Raw genomic sequence first — 26527 nt, 5'->3', positions numbered from 1 at the left:
CCTCCACGCCACTTCCGGTTCCACGGGTTTGACCACACACAGCGAGTCGGGCTCTGCTAGGAGCCGAAGATGCCAGAGGGAACCGTGCAGACTTGCAGGCGACACGATCTGGCGCTTGCTGAACGCCATTGCCCATTCATCTCCTGAAATACACGCTGGTCCTAATTTTCTGACCTCATCAAACAGCGCATCCATCCACCAGTTGGCTCAGAGCCTGACCAAGCTGTCACCAAGTCTGTTATTAACCGACTCTCTCTTCCCAACACCCTCTGCTCTGTATCCTCTTCCTTGGTGGCACCTCCCTGTTCAAGATGCCAAACCGGGGTGGGCCCTTCCATCTGCCGCCTCCTTGCCCCCAACAGGTGACTACTTCTGGAAGAAAACCTCGCAGCCGGGTGGTTAAGCATCTGCCTTCATCTCAGGTCGTGATCCCAGGGTCCTGGGATCAAGCCCCGAATCAGGTTCCCTGCTCAGTTGGAAACCTGCTTCTCCCTATGCCTCTCCCCCACTTATGCTCGGTCTCTCCCTAATGAATAAAATCTTTTGGGGGGTGGGGGAGGAAAACAGCTGAGCTGGCTGGTTTCACTTTAATGACTGTCAGCCTCAGACACTGTCACCAGAGGATCTGCTTTGATTGTCTGATACGTTTGCTGTTCTTTCCCCACATCAGCCCTTATGCCTTCAGCCGTCCCACACCCTTCTGCCCTTTTCATTATTCACTGAGCAAGTTGAAGGCGGTGGACATCAACTCCCTCTTCCCTGCACCTATCCGGCGAACCTGCCTCCGTCTGCCGCGCTCCTCCTGCCGGAAGCCCTGCCCCTTACTTTGTCTCAGAGATTTTGATCTTTTGCTGATCCCTCCCCTAACTTGTCATTCTCTCCTGTTCTGGATCATCATCGCCATAAACATGCTCCCAAATCATGCATCTGTGTGTGTGTGTGTGTGTTCATGTAAGTGTGGAATCAGTGCTTTCCTCTGTGCTCCCCCTCACCGCACCCAACTTCTAAATGTCCGTGGTCCTCGGGACTTCTGGGAGCTCTCTTCACATCCTCAGTGCCTTGGGATAACCTCAGCCGTGCTGATGGCTTCCGGTTGTGTGGTTAGAGGTCAGATTCTCCCCTGAACTCCAGGCTAAAAAATACATGTGCAGGTGTGGGGGTGGGGGGTGGGGAGCCTGGCTGGTGCAGTCGGTAGAGCGTGCACTGTGGGTCTCAGGGCTGTGAGTTTGAGCCCCATGTTGGGGGAAGAGATGACTTAATAAATAAAAGTTTTTTTTTTTTTTAAATGAAAACCACATCTGCTGACTTGTGTCTCACATCTCAAGTCTGACTCGTTAACAAGGTTTTAGTCACCCTCAGACACCTCAAAGTGCGTCATCTGCCCAGGCTTTCTCATCTCTGCCGGTGGGATCACGTTCACGGAGCTCACATCAGAAACCCAGGAACCATCCACTATAGCTGCCTCCATCCGTCTACATCTAGTCCCTTAGCAAACCCGTCCACTCCACCTCCAGTCAGTCTTCTGGAATCTGTCCACCCCTGCCACCCTCCGTCATGGTCTCAGACATCATCCCCTCTGAACAACACTGATCTCCCTCCTTCCGCTACTGGCCCTTCTCCAGTCTCCTCCCACAGCTGCAGAATCGGTCACATCACACCACCCTGTTTAAAATTCATGACGTGGGTTCCCTGGGGGCTACCCTGCACTGTGGGCAATGGTCAAACTCTGTCATAGTGTCTTCAGAGGAATGGGTCCCAAGGCTGAGATCAAGATGTCCCCAGGGCTGCACTCTTCCGGAGGTTCTAGGAGGACCTGCCTCTTGCTCTTTCGGCTTTGTTGGAACAATTCAGTTCCTTGTGGTTGGAGAGCTATTTTCTTGCTGGATGTAAACTCAAGGTCATTCCCAACTTCTAGAGTCTACTGCATTCCTTGGCTTGTGGTCCGCTTCCCCCATCTTCAAAGCTAACAAAGAGGTCGAATCCACATGTAGCTTCCCTCTGATCCATTCTGCCTCAGTCTTTAGCGTTAAGCTACATAGATTGGGCCCTTCTGGATAATCTCTCTGCTGTAACATTGTTTGATTAGCAGCCTTAATTGTGATCTGCAAAGCTAACGTCCCTTTTGTCATGACAGATTTATAGACTCTAGGGATTAGGATACGGTCACCTCTGGTGGACCAGTATTCTGCCTGCTACAGTCACCATTTACAATTACATGAAAAAGTATCACATTCTAAGGAATGAATGTGCAAGTTCTCTGGGCAAAAGAAGTGTAAAATATCGGGGCACCTGGGTGGCTCAGTGGGTTAAAGCCTCTGCCTTCGGCTCAGGTCAAGATCCCAGGGGCCTGGGATCGGGCCCCACGTCGGGCTCTCTGCTCAGCGGGGAGCCTGCTTCCCTTCCTCTCTCTCTGCCTGCCTCTCTGTGTACTTGTGATCTCTATTAAATAAATAAATAAAATCTTTAAAAAAATTATAAAAAAAAAGAAAATTATTTAAAAAAAAAAGAAGTGTAAAATATCATTGGGAAAAATTTTAAAGGCTGTGGAATCTCCTTAAGGTAGAATTTTGAGGCTTTTTGTGCATTGGAACGCTACCTGCTTTTGGACCAACCCCAGAATAAAAAGCCACATTTTATATACATGCAATTGCGCTTCTGTGTTAAACGTCAACGACTCTTCTGAGGAAATTTAAGTGGAGAAATATGTTCTTTGAAAAGCCATATGAGGGGTGCCTGGGTGGCTCAGCGGGTTAAGCCTCTGCTTTCAGCTCAGGTCATGATCTCAGGGTCCTGGGATCGAGCTCTGCATCGGGCTCTCTGCTCAGCAGGGAGCCTGCTTCCTCCTCTCTCTCTGCCTGCCTCTCTGCCTATTTGTGATCTCTCTTTGTCAAATAAATAAAAATAAAATCAAAAAAAAAAATAAAAGCCATATGAATTTCTGGGAGCTATCTTGCAATATTATAAATCCATCATTAGAAAAAAAAATCCATCATTGGCGTCTACATTGTTTTAATTTGGTATTTAATCATACTCAGAGACTGAAGATTATCTTGACAGTAGCATGTGACTCCAGAAGAAGTATGACTTTATTTTATTAAACACTAGTGTATTGATTTAGGGAAATGTTATAACTTGGTAAAGGTATTCCCTCCTTTGGAATTGTGCTCCCCAAGGTCTTGATTTAGTGTGCTGTACTGTGGGTTGGTGATATTATCTGGAGACATTAGGTCATTATCTGAGTTTTGCAGAATTATACACTTTAAGGAGAGGCAAGACTGATCCCATATTTTACCATTTCACATTTGCCTAACAAAGAAAATTGCCACGTCTCCAAACCATGCTTCTGTCCTTGCTGAAGCAGGCTATGTCAGGCTGTTTGAATATAATTAACTTTTTGAAGTGGTTGTCACCGCAAAGCTGCTTTTTAACACAAAGAACTATGCATCATTTGAAATTACTCAAATAACGTCTCCATAGAAGGCATGAACCCCAGGTGCTTCATACTTCCAATATCATGGTGCCCCAGTGAGAGGAGGCGGGAGGGAAAAAAAGAATTTAAAAAAGATTGATGGAAACTAATCATTAAGTGCATTTCACTGCAGCATATTTTTAGGGGAAATCCTCTCGGATGCTAAAGGGCAACTGTAATCTGGAAGACAATTCAGTGAAGATATTTTGTGACGAGTTTTGTCGCAGATAAATTACCAACCGCTGTACTCATGGGCTGGCACTACGGTAACAGCGTGAATAACAGCATATCGCAGTCTGAGCAGCTTCAAGGACAGAAACTTACTTTCTCACAGTTCGAAAGGCTGCAATACCCAGGTGCAGGTGCCAGTAGGGTGGCTTCCAGATGAGCCCTCTCCTTGGCTGGCAGGTGGCACCTTCTCCCCGTGTCCTCTGCGGACTTTCCTCCGTGCGGGCCCTCCTGGTGTCTCTTCCTTTTTTTTTTTTTAGATTTTATTTATTTATCTGACAGAAAAACAGAGAGATCACAAGTAGGCAGAGAGGCAGGCAGAGGGGAAGGGGGAAGCAGGCTCCCCGCTGAGTGGAGAGCCCGATGCGGGGCTCGATCCCGGGACCCTGAGTTCATGACCTGAGCTGAAGGCAGAGGCTTAACCCACTGAGCCACCCAGGCGCCCCTCTCTTCCTCTTCTTGTAAGAACACCGGTCCTGTTGGTTTTAGGGACTCATCCTTATTGTTACAGGACCACAGGTTCTTGTCTTACGGAGCGGAAGAAGGAATCTTGTGACACAAGAGGGTGCGGCAAAGTGAAAGTTTATCAAGTGAAGCAGAGAGCAGAAAGCAAAGAAACTCTCTAGAGAGAGAGGGGTCCCCAGTGGGTTGCCACCGCGGGCTCTTAGGGGCAGTCTTCTCTGGAGAACTGACTGGGAGCTTCTTGTGCCGTCTTGGTCGGAGAACGGACTCTTGGTAACATCCTTCGTGAGTCCTTTGAGGTTTGGTCATCTTCTGTGATTACACTGTAGCCACCAAAGAAAGGTCCTCCTGTCACCCTGGGCCGGGTGGTCTGTTTCCGTATCTTGTGCTCACTCGGCTTAGGGCTTCTGCCTGCGGCCGAGAGTCTCAGAGCCTAGCCGGGCCCTCCTCTCCCTGCCTATACCTTAACCCTTTCCTTATCCATTATGATCTCATTTATCCTTAATCACCTCCTTAAATGCTGTCTCCACACACAGTGGCCTGGACATTAGGCTTCAACATAGGAGTTTGGGGAAGGTGGGGGACACAGTTCCCTCCATAACAACCACTAACGAGTATCTTTGATACTCACAGTTCTTTCACACGGAGTATTTTGCTAAAAACATTTTGCTCTGGTCTTTATTTTACATGTTTAGTATAAGTGACTAACCTAGCCAGGTAGATTATAAATAGGACCAGCTAGCTATGGGTACATCATTTATGTTAATAAACCATAGAAATAGTATACCAGACTTTTAAATTAGCATTTTTTTTTAAGCTCCGCAGAGGCTGGACTTTGCTTTGTTGGGTTTTTTTTTTTTTTTTAAGATTTTGTTTATTTGAGAGAGAATGAAAGAGAGAGCTGAGATGGGGGAGAGTCAGAGGGAGAAGCAGACTCCCCACTGAGCTGGGAGCCCAATGCTGCTGGATTCCAGGACTCTAGGATCATGACCTGAGCTGAAGGCAGTCACTTAACTAACTGAGCCACCCAGGTGCCCCAAATTAGCATATTTTCTACCTAAAATATTGTTTACCTTAAGATTTAGGACTTTAGTGGCGCCTGAGTGGCTCAGTCTGTTAAGTGCCTGACTCTTGGTATGGCGTCTCAAGGTCATGATCTCAGGGGTGTGCGATGGAGAGCCCCGTGTCAGTCTCCAGGCCCAGCACAGAGCCTGCTTCGGTTTCTCACTCTCCCTGTCTCTCTGCCCCTCCCCCCAAATAAAGTAAATAGATCTTTAAAAAAAGAAGAAAAAAAAATATTTAAGACTTTTTAAAAAATGGCTTAAATCCAGTAAAGGTTTTGATTATTTTTTGTAACAGGAGATGGGTTTTGTAACTGAAATAACATTCAGTTATTAAAAAATAAATAAATAAATAAATAAATGGGGAAATACAGTATATTTAATGATTGGAAGACTCAATTGTAAAGATGTTAATTCTCCCCAAATTGATCTATAGAGTCTGTACAATAAAGTAACAACATCAACAGGATTTGCTATGAAATGAATAAGATAATTCTAAAACTTACGCGGAAAAGCAAAACGTAGCCAATACAATCTTGGAGTAAAATAAGGTGGGGATATTTTCGAGAGTTACCGTAAATCTACAATGTAGCACTGCTGGAAGCCAGACCAATGCTTTATGACAGCAACAGCGCACAGAATTGTGGGCAATGATATTTTCATCGCTGATCCCGCCCCCAGTTTAGATGACCAGTAAGTATGTGATGAGCGAATGGATTGATGGATGCAGAGGAGAACGGCCCATGAAGCTGGTAAAACGGCCCATCCAGCTCCGGGGGCCATCATTTTGCAAGGGCCCTTTCTCAGGTGCTGGGAGAAGCACCAGTCATGTATGCAGAAGGTTAAAAAAAATTTTTTTTAATTTGTGTGTTGTATTTTCCCTCCCAAGCTCAGTAACAGAGTCCCAGGGTACTGCACCTCCTCACTTGAGAACACGTCTTTCATTCAGCAGATCGAAGGATGAAGCGTGTACTTCTCCTCTGTCTCAGACCGGTCATTGCCTCTGCGGAGCACAGACGTCCTTCCTGAAAATGCGGTTCTGTTGAGCAGTTTCCGCCTTGGGACCGAAGGATACCTGTCACACTCAGGCTTGGTCTAGTAGCACAGGCTGGCCCATTGTGGGGGTCACCATTGTTTGCAAGCAGAGGAGGCTGGGCAGCCTGGTTTCAGGACTGCGGGTCTAGCTAAGGGGAGGAGGGGAGCTACAGTCTAGCTACAGCTGCTAGAAGGCCCCTACCAGCTCCAAGCCCTCCGGCTTTCTTGGAAGCCCTACGGCTCTCACATTGTATCAGATACCCTCTGGCCCCCATCTGAGGACATTTGCATAAAACTGTGTTGAGTTGAAATGAATTGCAGCTGATGGTTAGACATGTTTTTTTTTGTAAAAGCTTCAACACGTATTGGTATCAGGATTATAGTTTTAAATGCGTCATTCAGTAACTTCCTTCCAGAAAGGCAACATTTATTAACTCTTGCAAATTCCAAAGCCGCAGGCTCTGTGTTCACGGATCCAAGGGTTAAATGGCCCAGTTGCCAACTCTCGCTGCTTTCTGCTTGGGAGGAGAAGGTTTTGGAAGAGGTGTGCAGAGTATGCGGAGGGCCTCGGGGACAAGGAATGGAAGGGCATGGGACTGAAATTCAGCTCAGTCGTTATAGTAATACCTCACTTCCTGTTTGCCCGGGACCAAGTTTTCCACCAAATACTGGAAAAAACTCTATTGAAGTTGCTGCATTAGGAAGTAAAACATTTTTAGGGATGCCTGGGTGGCTCAGTTGGTTGGGCGGCTGCCTTCGGCTCAGGTCATGATCCCAGCGTCCTGGGATCGAGTCCCACATTGGGCTCCTTGCTCGGTGGGGAGCCTGCTTCTCCCTCTGCCTCTGCCTGCCACTCTGTCTGCCTGTGCTCGCTCGCTCTCTCTCTCTAACAAATAAATAAATTCTAAAAAAATTTAAAAAAAAAAAGGAGGTAAAACATTTTTATAAGTGTGATATTTCAGTTTCAGCTGATTTAAATTTCTGTCACTTCTAGGGCAGGTGGCATTGGAAGGATGGCAGACAGTTTGGGGATGTGTTTGGGGGGGATTTCATGTAGAACTACTACTTTTGGTAAGTATTTTTGTTTTGTTTGTTTTGGAGTGGGGGTGGCTCAGTCAGTTAAGCATCCGACTCCTTGGATTTCGGCTTAGGTCATTATCTCAGGGTCGTGAGATTGAGCCCCGTGTTGGGCTCCGTGCTGAGCGTGGAGCCTGCTTGAGATTCTCTCTCTCTCTCCTTAAAAAAAAAGAAAAGAAATACAACTTTTGGATTTGAAAAGATGCTTTGGAATATTTTAATACCATGACTGAGAATTTTAAGTGCTTGCCTTGGAGATGTCTGAAGGGTATTATTTCTAGTCTCTTGGTGTTTTCTGGGGTTTTTCTGTATACAGAATCCCATCACCTGTGTTTAGAGATAGTCGTCCTTCTTCCAGTCCAGTATGGAAGACTTTTGCTACTTTTCTGGCTCAGGTGCTCCAGGTAGAACCTCCAGCAATGTCGAATAGCAGTGGTGAAGGTAGCCACCCTCTTCTGATTCCTTATCTAAGAAGAAGGAAAGTCTTTCACCATTGAGTATGATGTCTGCTATGGGTTTTTCATGTATGTCCTTTATCATGTTGAGGAAGTTCCCTTCTATTTCCGGTTTCCTGAGTGTTTTTTATCATGAAAGGAGGTTGGATCTTGTGAAAGATGTTCTTTTCTGTGTCAGTTGAGATGATCATACATTGTCCCCCTCCATGCTATTAATGTGGGGTATTACGTTGGTTGATTTTTTCCTGTCTTGAACAACCGCTGCATTCCTAAATCCCATTTGGTCATGGTATACAATCTTTGTCATATGCTGCTGAGTTTGGTTTGCTAGTATTTTGTTGAGGATTTTTACGTGTCTCCTCATAAAGATACTGGTCTATAGTCTTATTTTCTCTTGATGTCTTTGTCTGGCCTTGATATCAGGGTAATGCTGACCTCATGGAATGATCTCGTCGTCTTCTGTTTTTTGAAGACTTGGAGAAATATTGATGTTAACTCTTTAAACATTTGATAAAGGGACGCCTGGGTGGCTCAGTGGGTTGAGCATCTGCCTTCAGCTCAGGTCATGATCCAAGGGACCTGGGATCAAGTCCCACATCAGGCTCCTTGCTCAGCAGAGAGCCTGCTTCTCCCTCTGCCTGCATATTCCCCTGCTTGTGCACTCTCTCTCTCTCTCTCTGACAGATAAATAAAATCTTAAAAAAAAAAAAAAACATTTGGTAGAATTCACCAGTGATCTGTTCCTGGACTTTTCTTTCTTGGGAGGTTTTAAATTACTAATTCAGTCTCTTTAATGTTAAAGGTCTTCCAGACTTTCTATTTTATCTTGTTAGTTCTGATAAGTTTGTGGGTTTGGGTTTTTTTTTTTCTTTTCTTTTTTTTTTTTCAGGAATTTGTTCATTGCATCAGGGTTACTACAATTTTCTTAGTATTCTCATGCACCGTTCTGACTTCTGTAAGGTAAGTGTTAATGTCCCCACTTTCATTTCTTTTAATGATTTGGGTCATCTTTTTTGTCAGGCTAGCTAAATATTTGCCAATTTTGTTAACCTTTCCAAAGAATCAGCTTTTGCTTTTGTTACTTTTCTCTCTTCTTTTTCATTTCTCCCCACTCTTATCTTTATTTCCTTCCTTTACTAACCATGGATTCTCTTTGCTCTTCTTTGTTGTTGTTGCTTTAAGATTTTATTTATTTATTTGAGAGACAGAGTGAATGAGCACAGGAGCAGGGGCAGAAGGAGAGGGGGGAAGCAGACTCCCCACTGAGCAGGGAGCCCGATGTGGGGCTCGATCCCAGGACCCTGAGAGCATGACCTGAGCCAAAGGCTGACACTTAACTGACAGAGACGCCCAGGCGCCCTTCTCTTTGCTCTTCTCTTTCTAGGTTTTAAAGTGTGAAGTGATTTGAGCCTTTTTTTTCTTTTTAAACGATGTTATCTACAGCTGTAATTTCCCCTCTGAGCACTGGAAACAATGGAAATCTAGACTCTTACTTTATTGCATACACATTGAAAAAAAAGAGTTAACATTACAAGACTTCTGGCAGAAAACATAAGACAATCTTTATACATTCGTAGGACACAAAAAGCACTAAATTGGACTTCATCAGAATTTAAAACTTATATTCGCTGATGATACTGTTGAAAACAAAAATGTAAGCCACAGGCGGGAGAAAACCCCAGAGGCAAATACGTATAATGAAGTCCAGCTCTACACGTAAGAAGCTTGGAAACCACCGCTCCATCCAAAAAGTAGAAAGCTGAACCGACTGAAAAAGCAGCAGCTCTTCTGGGATCTGGAACAGAGAGGAAGACGTAGGCAACATGCTGCCTCAAAGATTAAAGAGACAGACAAGTAGAGTAATAGCCTCCGTGACCCACAACCACCAACAGAAAGCACCATGGGAGCGAGCGCGGAGTGGGAACGGCCGCTGTGACTGAAGAAACGCCGGAGGCTCGGTGTGGACGACTGAGGATTACAAAGTCCTGGGCACTGATTCATGGGCTCCCCCAGAGTTTTATGAGATTGGCCTCCAGGAGCTTGACCAGGCTTCCACATTAAGTATCAGAGGAAAAACCCCCTTGTTCTTCCAGTAGGCAGAGGGGAAAAGGAAATACACTAGAGCATCCTGTTCCCGTGTGACCTGCCCTCAGGGGAAACTTGTAGGAGCCTAATCTGCCCTGGGTAGTACCAGAACCTAAATGACCTGGGAGAAGGACAAGACCCAAATTCTATCAGTTCCAGCGACTTGGGAGGAGGCAAATGCCCAACTCCAGCCCACTCTGGCCATCCTCTCCTAAAGGGAAGAAAAAAATGATGAACACTTTTTAAAGTTAACAGTCAGTGGTAGAAGCTCAGTAAAAGACTGAGACCCAAACACAAGGCTCTAGAACACTTGCCCCACACCTTGCCATCACGTTACTAAAGGCCTGTTTACAGCCCTTGTGCATACACGGTGCATCAGGCCCCGGTGTCAAGAAAAAAATCCAAGGCATACCAAAGGGGAAAAACACAATTTTTTGAAGAGACGGCAAACTTCAGAACTAGAAATGGCCAGGATTTTGGACCTAACAGATGGGGAATTTTAAAAAAGCTATGATTAGGCCACTGGGTGGCTCAGTCAGTTAAGCATCTGACTTTGGCATGATTTGTGTTACAGAATTTTACTCTGTTGGTGCTCATGGCTCTTGGTCAACCTGCTTCAAAGAATGAAGAGATAGACCAGACAGAGTGCTGGGCAGCAAAGCAAGGTTTATTGAGCGATTTACTGGGAGATAGCAAAATGATAGTACAAAGCTCCTAAGGAGGGAGGGGGCCCGAACCCGTTCCCACCAGAGTTTCTGCTCTAGGGATTTGTATGGGCTTGTTGGCAGGCTGTTTTAATCAGATTAACCCTCCCTGTGCTGTTATCCAATCAGATTTTTGTCACCTATCTATCATTGCAGAAAGGGCTCCTTCCAGGGTGGTGTAAAATACTTTTAATGGTGGTTTCTTCTTGTGTGTGTGTTGTGGGGGGCAGGGCCCTTGTCTCTGTCTGCCTCCCTTCCTACTATCTTGCATCATCAGGGTCCTGGGATCAAGCCCCATTGAGCTCCATGTTGGGCTTCCCACTTGACAGGGAGTCTGTCCCTCTCCCTTTGCTCCTCCCACCCACCATGCTCTCTGTGTCTCTCAAATGAATAAAATCTTACAAAAATAAAAATAACACAACTATGATTAAAATGCTACGAGACAGCTTGAGAACAGGTGAGCAATGTAAGTACAGAAGTGGAAATCCTAAGAAAAAACTAAGAAGAAAGGCTAACAACAACAACAGCAAAACCACTGTAAAAGAAATGAAGAGTGCTTTCGATGGGTTTAGTAGGAGGCTGGACGTGGCTGGGAAATGGATCTGAGCTTGAGGATATAGCAATTAAAAAAAAACTATTAAAACCGAAAAGCAAAGAGAACAAAGGCTGAAAAACAGTATCTAAGGACTGCGGGACAACTACCAAGGTATGACGTATACATAAGGGACTACCAGAAGAAGAAAGAAAAGCACAGAAGAAATATTTGAAATAATGATGGAGAATTTCCCCCACATTAATGACAGATACCAAATCACAGATCCAGGAAGTTCAGAGAACACCAAGAAAATAAATGCCAAAAAACTACAACGAGGTATATTATTTTTGAATCACAGAAAATGAAAGATAAAGAAAAGTTCTTAAAAGAAGCCAGAGGAAAGAGTTAAGTAGCTTTTCCCACTCAATGGTGAGAAACTCAAGGCTGGGGCACCTGGGTGGCTCAGTAGGTTAAGTGTCTGCCTTTGGCTTGGGTCATTGGGATTGAACCCTGCGTCAGGCTCCCTGTTCAATGGGGAGTCTGCTTCTCTCTCGCCTGTCTCTCCCACTGCTTGTGCCTGTTCTCTCTCTCTCTCAAATAAATAAATAAATAAATAGGCAAAAAACGAAAGAAACTCAAGGCTTTCTCACTCAGATCAGATACAAGGCAAGGGTGTCCCTTCTTATCCTTTCAACATCATACTGGAAGTCCTTGTTAATGCATTCAGGCAATAAAAGGAAATAAAAGGTATACAGACTGGGAAGAAAAAAATAAAACCATCTTTGTTCATATGTGACTTTATCATCTATCTAGAAAATCCAAAAGAATTGACCGAAACAGCCCTGGAACTAAGAAGAGATTATAGCAGGGCTGCAGTATTCAGGTTAATATGCAAAAGTCAATTGATGTCCTTTAAACCAGCAATGCACAGGTGGAATTTGACAATAAAAACCCAACAGCATCTACATTAGCACCCCCAAAAGTGAACTGCTTTGGTATAACTCTAACAAAATATGTACGAGGTCTCTGTGAGGAAACCCACAATGCTCTGATGAAAGATATCAAAGAAGCAAATAGGTGGAGAGGTAGTCTATGTTCATGGATAGGAAGACTCAGTATTGTCAAGATGCTGGTTCTTCCCAGCTCAGTCAATAGACTCGATGCAGTCCCATTGAGACTCCCAGCAAGTTATTTGTGGCTATTGACAAACGGATTCTAAAGTTTATGTGGAGAAGCAAAAGATGCAGAATAACCAACTCAATACCGAAGGAGAACAGGGACACCTGGGTGGCTCAGTGGGTTAAGCGTCTACCTTCAGCTCAGGTCATGATCCCAGGGTCCTGGGATCAAGGCCCACATCAGGCTCCCTGCTCAGCGGGGAACCTGCTTCTTTCTCTGCCTGCCAATCCCCCTGTGTGTGCGTGCTTTCTATCTGACAAGTAAATAAAATTTTAAAAAAAATACTGAAGAACAAAGTCAGAAGACTGATGCTACCCAACTTCAAGACTTACTATAAAACTGCAGTAATCAAGACAGTATCATGCTGGTACGAGAATAGACAAGTGGGTCTATGGAACGGAATAGAGAGCCTAGGAAGAGATCCTCCTAAATGATCAGACCCATCAACTGATCTTTGACAAAAGAGCAAAAGCAGCACAATCGAGTAAAGAGAGTCTTTTCAGCAAGTGGTGCCGAACAACTGAACATTCCCCCCTCCCCAAAATGAAGGTAGACAAAGACCTTACACCCTTCACAAAAACTAACTCAAAATGGCTTACAGATCTAAATGTAAAATGCAAAACTATAAAACTCCTAGAAAATACCACAAGAGAAAACCTAGATGAGCTTGGGAATGGTGATGACTTTTCTGATACACCACCAAAGGCATAATCCATGAAAGAAATAATTGATAATCTGGACTTCATTAAAATTAGAACCTCTGCTCTGTGAAAGATGATACCAAGAGAGTGAGGAGAGGGGCGCCTGGGTGGCTCAGTGGGTTAAAGCCTCTGCCTTTGGCTCGGGTCGTGATCCCGGGGTCCTGGGATTGAGCCCCGTATTGGGCTCTCTGCTCAGTGGGGAGCCTGCTTCCCCCTCTCTCTCTGCCTGCCTCTCTGCCTACTTATAATCTCTGTCTGTCAAATAAATAAATAAAATCTTTAAAAAAATAGAGAGAGTGAGAAGAGAAGCCACAGACTCAGAAAACATGTTTGCATAAGACACAACTGACAAAGAACTGTCATCCAACATATATGCAAACCTCTTAACACTCCACAGTAAGAAAAAACAAACGGGCGCCTGGGTGGCTCAGTTGAGCGTACGACTTGGTTTTTGGCTCAGGTGACGATGTCAGAGTGAAGGGATTGAGCTGTGAGACTCCATGCTCGGCTGGGAGTCTGCTTGAGATTCTCTCTCTCCCCCTCTCCCTCTGCTCCTTCCCTTACTCTCGCTCTTTGTCACTCTTTCTCTTAAACAAACAAACAAATAAATAAGAAAAAACAACCTAATGAATAAATGGGCTAAGGACTTGAGCAGACACTTCATCGAAGAAGATATACAGGTTGCAAATTAATGTATGAAAAAAGGCTGCATATCCTATGTCATCAAAGGAGTGCAAATTAAAATGAGATGCTGTTACACATCTGTTAGGCCAAAATCTGGGACACTGACACCACCAGATCCTGGTGGATGTGGAGCATGAACTCTCATTTGTTGCTGGTGGGAATGGAGAACGGCACTATCACTTTGGAAGACAGGTGGGTGGTTTCCTACAAAACTAAACAAGCTCTTAGCACAGGATCCAGGGGTTGCGCTGTTGATATTTATCCAAATGAACTGAAAACTTATGTCCATGCAAAAATCTGCCCATAGATGTTTGTAGCTGCTTTATTCATAATTACCTAAACCTGGAAGCAACCAAGAGGCCCTTCATGAGGTTCATGGGTAAAACTGTGGTACATCCAGAGAATGGAGTATTATTCAGTGCTTAAAAAAAAAAAAAAAAAGAGGGGCGCCTGCGTGGCTCAGTGGGTTAAAGCCTCTGCCTTCGGCTCGGGTCGTGGTCCCAGGGTCCTGGGATTGAGCCCTGCATTGGGCTCTCTGCTCGGCGGGGAGCCTGCTTCCTCCTCTCTCTCTGCCTGCTTCTCTGCCTACTTGTGATCTCCGTCTGTCAAATAAATAAATAAAATCTTAAAAAAAAAAAAAAAAGAGCTGTCAAGACATGAAAAGACATGGGGGAACTTTAAATACACGTTACTAAGTGAAAGAAGCCAATCTGAAAAGGCTCCATACCGTGTGGTTCCAGTTATTGACATTCCGGAAGAGGAAAATCTATGGAGACAATAAAAATATCAGTGGTTGGCAGGGCTGAGACTGGGGAGGGATGAGAAGGCAGAGCACAGAGGATATTTAGGGCAGTGAAAGCCTTCTAGGATATAATGGTGCGTATCTGTCTATGCATTTGTCCAAACTGGGTAGAACGGACAATTCCAAGAGTGAACCTTCAGTGTTAATGATGGACTCTGGGTAATAATGATGTATTCATGTGGGTTCATCAGTTGTAACAAACGTACTCCTCTGGGGAGGGAGGCTGACCATGCATATTTGGGGGCAGGGAGTATATTGGAAATCTCTGCACTTTCAATTTTGCCATGAACTTAAAACTGCTCTAAAAAAATTAAGTCCTTTAAAAAAAATGGTCAAAGGAACTCATGCAGACAATTCCCAAAGAAATACACTAATTCCCAAGAAGCACATGACAAAATAGTCTACATCATTAGTTATCAGGAAAAAACAAATGAGGTACACTTTTAACCCAGTGGGGTGACTGAAGTTTAAAAGATTCAGTGGAGAAACCGGAAATCTTACACTTGCTTATAGGGATGTAAGGAGGTAAAATCGCTTTGGAAAGTGGATTGTAAGTTCTCGTAAAGTTATAATGACACATCCTGTAATGTAGCAATTCCACTCCTTGGTTAATGATCCAAGTTAAATGAAAACATGTCCATTGAAAGGCTTGTACAGTAATATTCATAACAATTTTATTCATCATAGCAGAAAACTTAAAATCACCCAGTAGCCATCAGTAGATGAGTGAGAAAAATTGTGGTATATTCACTTAACGATATCATACTCTACAGGGAAAATGAATTGCTGATACATGCAGTGACATCTCTGGTCCTCACACACTTTATGTTGAACAAAAGAAGACTGAGAAAAGAGGGCATAACTTGTAATCCCATTAAAAAGAGTTCTAAGGGCACCTAGAGTTCTAGGTGGCTCAGTTAGTTAGGTGTCTGAATCTTGATTTCGGCTCAGGTCATGATCTCAGGGTTGTGACTTTAAGCCCGTCGCCAAGCCTGGAGACTGGTTAGGATTCTCTCTCTCCCTCTGCCCCCCCCCAAAAGAAGTTTGAAAAAGACTAAATGAATCTATGGTGATAGGTAAGGTGATATAAATGAGATTCTCCAGTTCCATTTGGGTGAGTGTGGAGAAGGGGATTTACTAAAGAGTGTTCCAAGGGCACTTTCTGGGATGAAAAATAAAAAACGTTTTATATCATGTTTGGAGTTGGGTGAAATTATGGAGTTGTTAAAAGTCCTCAAACCATGCACTTAGAATCTCTGTATTTTATTGTGGGAGGCCGCGCAGTCGCTTGAGAGAGAACCAAACCAGCCCCTGACTCGCGCCTCTTTGAAACCTAAGGGTTAAAGCAATCCCATGGTTAATAAGTTGAGGTGCTTGAGAATGGGCCTGTGCCATGGGTCTCACGCTCTCCTGCGCAACCACCCTCTGGGGCTTATCTGTAAAAGGACATGTAGGCCTAAAGCCGGGAATCAGTAACTTGACTTGCTGTCCCTGCAGGGGCCACAAACCGCACCGGATGCCCTTTGGCTCTTCTCTGTCTACTGATCTATAGAGAACTCATTTTCAAGCAGCCCTCTTCGCATCAGGATGTTTGCACATGAGCCTTAAGAAACCTTCTAAGGGGAACCGGTGGAAACTATTGTAATAATGTAATGGATCACTTCTTCCTTGTGATTGTCTCTGTAGGATATAGATATCAGAGCGCTCTTCTGAATAAACTGGCACTGCTTGGACATCATCCACCTGCCCCTCCCGTCCTCATCACTTTGTGACTTCGTTCTTCACCATCCTCTTATCCTCTCGACCCTGGTAGTGTTGTTGCGCTGGCCGCGACATTTTATTGTGTATAACTCTAGATAAACTACATAAAGTTGACAAAAATTAAGGGATTATGAGGGAAGGGGTGCCTGGGTGGCTCAGTGGGTTGGAGCCTCTGCCTTCGGCTCGGGTCGTGATTCCAGGGTCCTGGGATGGAGCCCTGCGTCGGGCTCTCTGCTCGGTGGGGAGCCTGCTTCCCCCTCTCTCTCTGCCTGCCTCTCTTCCTACTTGTGATCTCTGTCAAATAAATAAATAAAATCTTTAAAAAAAAGGATTATGAGGGAAAAAGGAAGATGAATGATGTTGAAATCGGTAGAAATTATAATAAAAAATTCAATAATTCATCAAGAGATCAATTTCAAATAGAAATAATGAGCAAGAGATTCTCGGGTTGTTGAAAATGTAAATGATGAAGAAGGATGAGTCGTATGATCAAACTGGAGAAAGTATTGAAATTTTTAAAAAAGATTTATTTATTTTAGAGAGAGAGCATTCGAGCAGGGAGATGGTTAGATGGAGAAAGAGAATCTCAGACTCCCCACTCTCAGCATGGAGCGCCATGTGGAGCTTGATCCCAGGACCCTAAAATCATGACCTGATCTGAAACCAAGAGTCAGACCCCCATCTGGCCACCCAGCCATGCCAGAAGTACTGAAATTCTTTTTAAAAAAGGATTTTATGTATTTATTTGAGAGAGAGAGAGTGCACCTGCACACAGAGTAAGAGGGCGAAAGACATTCCCCACTGAGCAGAGAGCCCCATGCAGGACTCAGTCCCAGGACCCTGAGATTGTGACCTGAGCCAAAGGCAGATGATAACTGACTGAATCATCCAGACACTCACCGCTATCCTTTTTAAAAAAAGATTTATTTATTATTTGAGGGAGAGACAGAGATCAAGGGAGGAGCAGAAGGAAAGGAAGAAGAGAGAGAAAATTTTTCTCCAGCAGACTCCCTGCTGAGCACAGAACCTGACTTGGGGTTTGATCTCACAGCCCTGAGATCACCACTTAAGCCAAAATCAGGAGCCTGACACTTAACCAATTTAGCCACCCAGGCACCCCTAAGATTTTACGTGATCTCAACACCCAACGTGGGGCCCAAAGTCACATGCTCAGATCAAGAGTTGTGTCCTCTACTGAGCCAGCCGCGCCCCAAAACTTTCATAAACTTTTTTTTTAAAGATTTTATTTATTTATTTGACAGAGATCACAAGTAGGCAGAGAGGCAGGCAGAGAGAGGAGGAAGCAGGCTCCCCGCTGAGCAGAGAGCCCGATGCGGGGCTCGATTCCAGGACCCTGGGATCATGACCTGAGCTGAAGGCAGAGGCTTTAACCACTGAGCCCCCCAGGCGCCCCAAAACTTTCATAAATTCTTAATAAAATTTTACCACCCTTGCGAGAAAAAACACTGCATTCCCTTTGTGTTCGCTGTTGAAAAGGAGCTTCGACCTTATGGTTGAGGCAATTAAAGTGCGTGAGGCAAAAATACACAAATTTTAGTAGAGCTGTGTTTGAAGTTTGTTTTTTGGGGGGAGGGACTTTTTTTTATATCAGTGGGTTTTGTCTGTTTAAAGAACATATAATTCGTGCAAGTCACTGCAAATACTCCTTTTATTCCTAATTTTGTATTCCTAACGGGGCGCACTGGGGTCCTTCGACGGCAGGGGCAGCCCGCCCAGTCGTTCAGGCTCCGGGCGTCGGAGCGCGCCCCGGGTCAGGGTGTCACAGGACACAGTGTCGCGTGTCCGAACCTTCGGGAAGACGCCTTCAGCGGACGTCGCCAAGCCGGAAGGCGGGCACACGCGCCGGCGGGCCGCCCACGGGCCGCAAGAACGCGGCGGCCGATCCGAAAGGCTCACGGAGCCTCGGAGGCGGAGGAGACCGTGGATCGGGAACTTTCCGCCTCCGCGAGCAGGTGCCTCCTTCAATCCGCGAAAACCCGCCTCGCGACCCCCACGCAGCCGCTCACAGACCTGCCCCCAGCCCAGCCTCCCGCCCTGCAAGTGAAGCCGCCGGCGCGTCTGGGGCCCCGGCCCCGCTCGGGACTCGGGGGAACACGGGGGTGATCCCGCGTCCGCCCCGGCGCCGGGGGGCGGGCGGCGCCTTCCGCGAGAAGCCAGGGCCGCACCGCAGACGCGACGCCGGCGCCGAAGGAATCCCGGCCGTCCCTTCGCGGGGGCACGCGCGCTCGCGCGTGTAACGACTGCGACCGTGTAACGGTTCTGGGCGGGGGAGGGGCGGCACGAAGCTTCGAGAATCCAGGCGGGTAACGGCCGCGCCTCGCGCCGTCGCGCGACTCGGAGACGGTTCAGGGGCCACAACGGCCGCGCGGGGGGGGGCGGGGCCGCCGAGCCACGCCCCCCGTCGAGCCACGCCCCCCGCCGGGCGGGTCTCCCCGGCCGCCCACGCCCCCCGCGCCCACTCAGTCTTCGGGGACGGCCCCTGCGCGGAGGCCGCCGCTCCGGCCCTTCGCAGCGTCGTCGGGCCTCGGCCACTGCGGCGCGTTCCCGCCTCCGCCGTGGGAGGGGAGGCAGGTGGACGCCCCCTCGCCCTCCGAGGCCGGGGTAGGCGGTCAAAACCGGGCGGCCTTCCCGGTGGCGGTTGCTGCTGTCTCTACAGCGCTTCGGGTATCCTTTTTCCGTAGTCCAAGGGGTCTCTAAGCCCCCAGAGTAGGTGCTGATTACGTATTATTATATTTTAGGTATTTAAAGGCGATCAAAAAAGGAAAAAAATCCTTCTCGATCTGTAGCACACCGTGTTGAAGCCCCTGAGGCGCTGAAAAGAGAAGACGAGGGACGGCACCCAAAAGGCAAGAGCGTCGGAGCCCGAGCCCCTCGGGGCGGGAGGCAGGCGTGCGGCCCTTCCCGGAAGCGAGTCCTGGGCGGGGCTGCGTTCTTTGCTCCGCAGCCAGTGCCCCGCCCTCCACAACACGGACGCTCGCTATTGGCCGAGCCCGGCAGCCCGGAAGTGGCGTCAAGGTCTCGGCCTCGCGGCGGAGCCGGAGTGCGCCTCTTCCTCCACCCCGCCCCTCGGCGCACCAAAACAAGCCCGCGGCAGTCGGGGCGGGGCCTGCGTTGGGCCGTCGCCGCGCGCACGCGGGGGGGGCGGGGCCTTCGCGCGCGGCGCCCCCGGGTTGGGCGGCTGAGTGGGGACGGAGGTGCCCGGGTGCGGGCCGGTGCATCCGCTCTCGGCCGACTGTGGAGCCGAGGCATGGAGGTGGGCTAGCGGCTGACGCGAGGCCGAGCGGGGTGAGGACAGCGACTGGCTCGAGGCCGCGACCCGGCGGGCGTCAGCTCTCGTGCGCGACTGGTGCGCGCGGGGCCGCGTGGAGTAACCGCCGCGGCGCGTGAGGCCCGGCGGGTGGGGGAGGGGCGGCGCGAGCGGGGCCGCTTCCCTCAGGAGGGCCGCGGCGCGGGAGGCGGGAGCAGCCCGCGGGCGCCGCCTGCAGCCCGGGGTCCCGGGCGTCCGGACCCCCCGCCCCTCCCTCGCCGTCGTCTCCTCTGCGGTCTCGTGCGAGCTGCCTTTGGTCTGGCCACTGCGTAGTTTCTTCGGGGAGCCGTCGGGGGCTCGCGGGAGACCGCCTCCCTGTTCCGGAGAGGGTGCGGCTCCCGGGTGGCCCCCCTCCCGGCCTGGAGGCGCCGGCGGCCGGCGGAGGGGCTCTGTCCGCCTCCCCGCCTGCCGGGGCTGCGAGGGGCCGAAGACGCGCTCGGCCCGGCGGGAACCGGGCGCGGGGCTGGCAGGGGGAAGAAGCCCCGGCGAGGAAGAGTACTGGCGGCCCGAGGGCTCGGTTACCTGCTCCCCGGATCTGGGGGGTGTCGGACGCGGTGCCCCGCCGTTCCCCTGCGGAGTCGGAAGCGCACGCACCGTGTTCCGAGCGCTGCCCCCTGGCCGGCCGGCTGACCTCCCCGAGCCCGAGCCGTCTGACCGGCTGCCTCCACTTCCCAGGACTGATGAGGACGTTTTCTGTCTTATTCCAGAAATGCTCTTGTGGGGCCAGAGCCTGGGTGTGTGTGAGCGCAAGTCCTCACCCACTCCCAAGTAAGCCTCGGAATCTCGGCTGAGGATCACTTCTCTGTAGGCCACTAGCCCAGGTAATTATAAAGAAACGTTTAGGACACTTTCCCTGCCTTAGTGTGTGTGAAGCACTGGGGTAGTAAACCTACCCGACAGGCCCTTGCCCTAACGGACCGAGCCGGTGGGGGTGGGGAGTGGGAGACCAAAGTGAACCGCCCCAGGGAGCGCTGGGAGCGCCGGGATGGAAACCCGTGCCAGGCCCGAGAGGACAGCGGAGCCCTCACTGGCGGACGGGAGAGGACGGGACTGTAAGCCCAGGGCTGTGGTGACACTCAGGGCCGCCCGGCGCGCAGGAAGCTCTCATATGTTTTTATCAGAATCACTGGGACGTTTCCTTTAACAAGTGGAATCTGAATCTTACTTATCTCCTCTCTTAGTTCCTTTGGTGACTCCGGTGTGCATTTCGGGTGAAGAACCAGGCAGAGGGATGAAAGGCGGATGTTGAAGGCAGTTGAAGGAGCTTGTGCAAAGGCAGGGGATGCCACATACCACGAAGCGTTTTCGGAGGAGCAAGGGAGGGAGAGTGGCAGGAAATGCCAAAGCCAGGTTAGGGAGGCCTTCTGTTGGGGAGGTCAGGAACTAGAACTTTATCCCCGGACTGTAAGAATGCAAAACTCGGTTTTTGGTTTGCCCTTCAGCCGCATTTTGGAGGAAGAATTGGTGGTGGATAAAACCAGAGCAGAGATGTTTAGGCTTCTGTAATCCACACAGAATGTGAAAATATATTCATTCTACTCAGGCGGTGGCCGTGTCACGGAGAATAAAGTGCAAATACAATAAGGGAGATGGACTTTACGGAATTCATGGAGATGGGGGTGAAGGGAGGGAGAATGTGGGATAATTACCAGGTAACTGATTTGAGCACTGAAGGGATCCTAATGTCAGCACACAGGGTGAATAACAGATTAAGGGGAGGGTCTCACTCTGCTTTGACTTTGAGGTGGCTGTCAGGTGAGGTTGGCTTCCTGGGGTTGGATATTGACTAGAAACTGTTAGCTTAGGCTGTCACGGATTGAGTGGCTCCGTTAGGGTTAATCGTCACACAGAGAGTGGTACCTGCATGCTCCGTCCTTGGGTGCCTTCATTGCAGGTGGTAATGGAAGCATGGTTTGAATTAGGTCAGTGAGAAAGAGGGTGTCGAGTGAGGAGTGCTGAGGCAAGCCTTTGGAAACTCGGGAGAAAAAAGGAAGTGATTGTGAAGGAGATGAGGTAGAGGAAGTGAGAGGAGATTGGTGTGTCGTCCTAGCGGAAGAATGGATGGTGGGGATTCCGTATGCTTCAGGGGAGGCGAGTAAAGAACCGTCTGGGATTTGCCAAGACAGATTATTAGGGACTCTGGGAAGACAAGCAGTGAAATGTGAGGGTAGAAGCCAGATTGCCAAGGAGTTGAGGAACTGAATCGAGATGACTTTTTCAAGAAGTTTAGCTGAAAAGGGTAGAGGGAAGGGATTGCTCTTTGAAGTTTCTGGCCAGCTAATATTGAGAAAGGTATCCTCAGGGCAAGTCTGGAAAGTCGGTGAAGCATCCTGTATTTCTGACAAATCCGCTCTCTTTCTGGTGGTGCGCAGAGTGTGGCTCTTAGTTCTGTTCTGCAGGTAGAGGGGTCCCTGGACACCACCGTGTCTGACCCAGTAATGGTTCCAAGCAGTTAAAATCTGACAAAATCAACAAGACTGACTTTCAGAAGACCTGACTTGTGCAAAAACTTAACAGGATTTATGGTCACCCATCTGCCATTTTCCTTTAAAAGAAACACGGTATACCTCATTTAGATTTTTTTGGCCAAAGTATCAGGCCAGTGATGATTTTAAATTTGTCGACATAACCACCTATTTATGGCCTTTTGAGAGGAATCCTAGAAACTGTTTCTGTTGTTGACATGCTTTGTTGCACTGTTTTCTGTATTCTAGAGCCCGTGGCATTCATCTCTTACATGACAGGCAAGAAAATTTAGTTCTGCTTTCTGGGGTATGGAAGTAGGCTAGCTTTCTGAGTGAGTGAAGTTAAGACTCCTTAATTTTCTTAGCAGAAAGGGTTTTTTTGTCGTCGTTAAGTGTTAATTATTTTAAAGTTATACTAGTTTATTTGTACTTCACATCCTTAATTTTTCCAGAGTTTTGATTAACTGCACAAATCCTGCTTGACACAACTGATGATGTTTGAGAAATTTCCAAGGAGTTTCACTTTCTATTCTCAGATCTTAGATCTTCTAAGTTCCCATGCCCCACTTTGAATGAGATCACCAGAAGAAAACAGCTTCTGCAGACTTTGAATTTCATAGTATTTATGTTACTGGCGTTTTAGATATAAGGAACCCTTCCTTGAATAAAATAATTTTATATTCTGCAAAACCACAGTATCCATTATGTTACTTGGTATTCCCTAGTTTGCTGCACACGTGGGCAGGATGTAGGATGTAATTGAATTAGAATTAGGTCAGGGAAGAGTAGGACTCTCCAGCTGAATTAGCATACTTTTTCTATTTTTCAGGTGAGGACTGTGTAACTCACATTATTTTTATTTATTTTGCTCTGTTTTTTTGGGAAGCACCTAATTTAGGACTTAGTGAAATTTTCTTCTAAATGAGTTTTGATTTCTCCTTTTTAGTGTCCTTTTCTGTATGTTTTCTAAATGTCCCTTTTTATATGTCCTTTTCAGCTTTAATGTTGAAAGTCACCCTGAGTTCTTTACAGAAGCATGAAGAAAGCATACAGTTAGTACTTCAATAAATTAAAAAAATTCACAAGACAAATGCATGTATTTGATTTTACTTATGTATTTATATATAATTTTTCAATTAACAATATGAGAAGAAAATAAGGAAAGAAATTTTTAAAAATCAGCTTATTTTAGGAATTGGCATTATGCCAAAAAACCCTCAGCAGTGAAATACACTTTCTATCAAGATGTCATTGATTTCCTGTTAGCAGAGATTTTTTCACTCTTGAGTTTTAGGATAATAATGCATTCAAAAACATCACACTGCCAGGTTTCCATATCTAGATATTCAGTGACTTGGCTGTGTTTCTTAACCTTTTATTGTTCCTTTTCCCTCCCTGAAAAGAAATGTTTTAGACATTTCTTTCCTATGAATATCTCATGAATTTTAAACCACCAATACATTATATATCTCTTTATGGACTTTATGCATGTCTGTGCTTTACACATTAAAAAAGGTAGGACTTTTTTTTATGTCCTGCTAACCAGTTTTCATCTCCTTGAGGAAGATGTCATGTCCAGTTATGAAATGGACTTAGTTGTTAGTGTATAGTTTACAGTTGGGTTTGCAACTTGATTCACCTTATATAGGATGATATCTTATATTCGTTGGATAGTTAATTTAAGGTCAAATTTCCTTTTTTTAATAATTTTTATTATTATGTTAGTCACCATACAGTACATCCTTAGTTTCTGATGTAGTGTTCCATGATTCATTGTTTGCATATAACACCCAGGGCTCCGTGCGATTCGTGCCCTCTTTAATACCCATCACTTGGCTTAATACCCATCATCTCCACCCCTCTACAACCCTCAGCTTGATTCTCAGAGTCCATAGTCTTTCATGGTTTGTCTGCCCCTCTGATTTCCCCCCTTCATTTTCCCCTTCCATTTCCTGATGTCCTTCATGCTATTCCTTATGTTCCACAAACAAGTGAAATTATATGATCATTTTCTCTCATTTCACTTAGCATAATCTCCTCGAGTTCCATCCATGTTGATGCAAATGTTGGGTATGGATCCTTTCTGGTGGCTGAGTAATATTCCATTGTATATATGGACCACATCTTTATCCATTCATCCGTTGAAGGGCATCTTGGCTCTTTCCACAGTTTGGCTATTGTGGCCATTGCTGCTATGAACAGTGGGGTGCAGATGGCCCTTCTTTTCACTACATCTGTATCTTTGGGGTAAATACCCAGCAGTACAATTGCTGGGTCATAGGGTAGCTCTATTTTTAACTTTTTGAGGAAACTTTACACTGTTTTCCAAAGTGGCTGTACCAGCTTGTATTCCCTTAAGGTCAAATTTCTGAAGATCAGGCTTGGATATTTTTCTGGCCCAGTTCCCAATAAATCATTTCCATATGAAAGAACACTTGCTTCATTCTTGGGTGTGGTTTTCTTCCTTCTTGCAGACTGGCTGATAGCTGTGTAGACAATTGTCACTTTGGGTTTGTCTGATGTTTTTCTCATGTGTAGAAGCGGGGGCTGGTTTGGAGACTGCATCCTACAATTGAAGTTCCTTCCTCAGTACATTAGGTAAGGGGTTATCAACTACAGTGAGGTGAGCCTTGATTACTTGGTTAAGTGTGTTTGCCAGCTGTCTCCACTGTAATGTCACAGTATCTCCCTTTCCATACTCTCTCCTTTGGCGGTGAGTCAGCAAGTCCAGCCTACACTCAAGATGGGGTGGGATTAAGCTCCACCTCTTGGAATGGAGAGTATCCATAGGTATTATTCGGAATTCTTCTGTAGACAGGGTTGGTCTCCCACCTTTGTTTATTCATGCAGTCATTTATTGATAGCCCTGTAGACTCAGGTGCATCTATGCTATGGGTTATAATCCACAATTACATTGTTCGTTTTGTTGATCAAATTGTTTCAGCTTTGGCCATCCAGAGCTCTTTCAGGTTGGCTGCAATTATTTCTTTGACACACCCACAAACTTTTGGATTTTGAGTTCTTTATGGTATTTGGAGGCTCCCTTGTATTTTTAGCCATGTTTAGCCATGACACACTGTTTACAGATGGTGAGCTTCGTATTTACTTTTATATGCATTTAGTTAGGGATAAAAACATAGTATCTTATTTTTATTACATTTTATTGGAATTGGAGATCTCTTTGGATTTTGGCCTCCATTGAACTATTTGCTAATCCACTCATTTCCATGCTGTCTGTAGTTTTGATAAACCTTCCTCATTTGTGTATCTTTATGAAAACCTTTGATGCGTTTGGTTCTTGGGATTTCCTCCTGTTCCTGGTACTGTCCTGTTACTTTGCTCTTTGTGAGACTGCTAGGATTTGGAAAATTAGTTTAGCTTAACCCTTTCACATGAGTTTGGATGGTGGAGGCTCTGATGGTATTATACAAACCGAAAGTTGCAGATAGTCAAAAATCGTTAAATATCAAACTTAGTAGCAATAGGTTAACATTTGTAGCTAATACAGCTTACAGTGGGTTATGGGCAGCAGTTCATACACAATGTATGCAGATTCTTGTATCTGTACTTTCTAAATCAGAGAAAGTTCTCTTGTGTTTTTGTTATTGGTATGGATTAATACTTAATGGATATTTGTATTTCCATGAATTTCTGGAAAAATGTCTTTTGAGAATGTAAAGGTTCCCTGAACTTCTGACTTGGCTCCAATACATCACTAGAAAATTCCAAAATCTATACGTTGAAGGCATTGACAAGTTTTTGTCTCTGTAATTTTCTATCCGTACCACACAGTTTTGAGCTTGCTTTATAGTACAGTTGTGTATTGCATGATGTTTTTTAGTAACAAAGTGCTTTTGTTTCATCATATTTTTTATGTGTCAAAGATAAAGTTTTTCAGAGTGGGCCCAGATTTGAGGTTGGGCAGTAATTGATAAGCTGGGCAGCAGGACTTTCTCGATGTGGTGGAGGCACGTTTTAAGTTGGAGAGGGGAGTCCCACAGAAGAGGCCTGAAGTGTTGTTACTTTTCTTTAGTGTTTAGAGGTTGTCTTTTCTGGATGCAGGTGCAGAATGAGCACATGTTGTTGGTGTACGCCAGGTGGCAGTTCCACCGTTGACTTCCTGCAGCGCTATGCATCCAGGACCCACTCTGGCGAGTTTCAAACAGCTGATGAAGACCTCTGCTACTGCTTAGAGTGTGTGGCCGAATACCACAGAGCAAGGGACGATTTACCATTCCTGCATGAGGTAATTTACATCCGATGGACAGTAGTTTTCAGAGCTTGGTAACAACGAAGAGGAGAGGCCTCAACTCTTTTGGAAACATTCAGGAGACAGGATTGACGGATGGAATTGAATGGAAACCTAAAGCAGAATTTTAGGATCCTTCACTTTTAGTCATTATGATATAAAACAGCCTTAAGAAATGACGTATGGGTTTTTTTCAGTTTATGTTTTTAAGTCTGTATATTCGGCAGTGTTACTTTCATGTATCTGA

At 46.3% G+C, this 26527-nt stretch overlaps 1 protein-coding gene across 1 annotated transcript in view; it reads left to right on the top strand.

Moving 5' to 3' along the window:
- The first annotated feature begins 18716 nt into the window (after window positions 1-18716).
- The window catches only part of SETX (senataxin), an 85030-nt gene continuing 77219 nt past the window's right edge, over window positions 18717-26527 (top strand). Inside the window, exons 1-4 of the mRNA XM_080819219.1 lie at window positions 18717-18860; window positions 18998-19105; window positions 20274-20387; window positions 26094-26277. Of these exons, the coding sequence (XP_080675345.1) occupies window positions 26101-26277 (177 nt within the window). The 5' untranslated portion in view covers window positions 18717-18860; window positions 18998-19105; window positions 20274-20387; window positions 26094-26100. The remainder of the gene's footprint in view (window positions 18861-18997; window positions 19106-20273; window positions 20388-26093; window positions 26278-26527) is intronic.

This window comes from Martes martes, assembly GCF_963455335.1.
Source record: "Martes martes genome assembly, chromosome: 12".
Classification (NCBI taxonomy): domain Eukaryota; kingdom Metazoa; phylum Chordata; class Mammalia; order Carnivora; family Mustelidae; genus Martes; species Martes martes.
The sequence above is the reverse complement of the archived record's forward strand: the minus strand, read 5'-3'. Positions and strand labels throughout refer to the sequence as shown.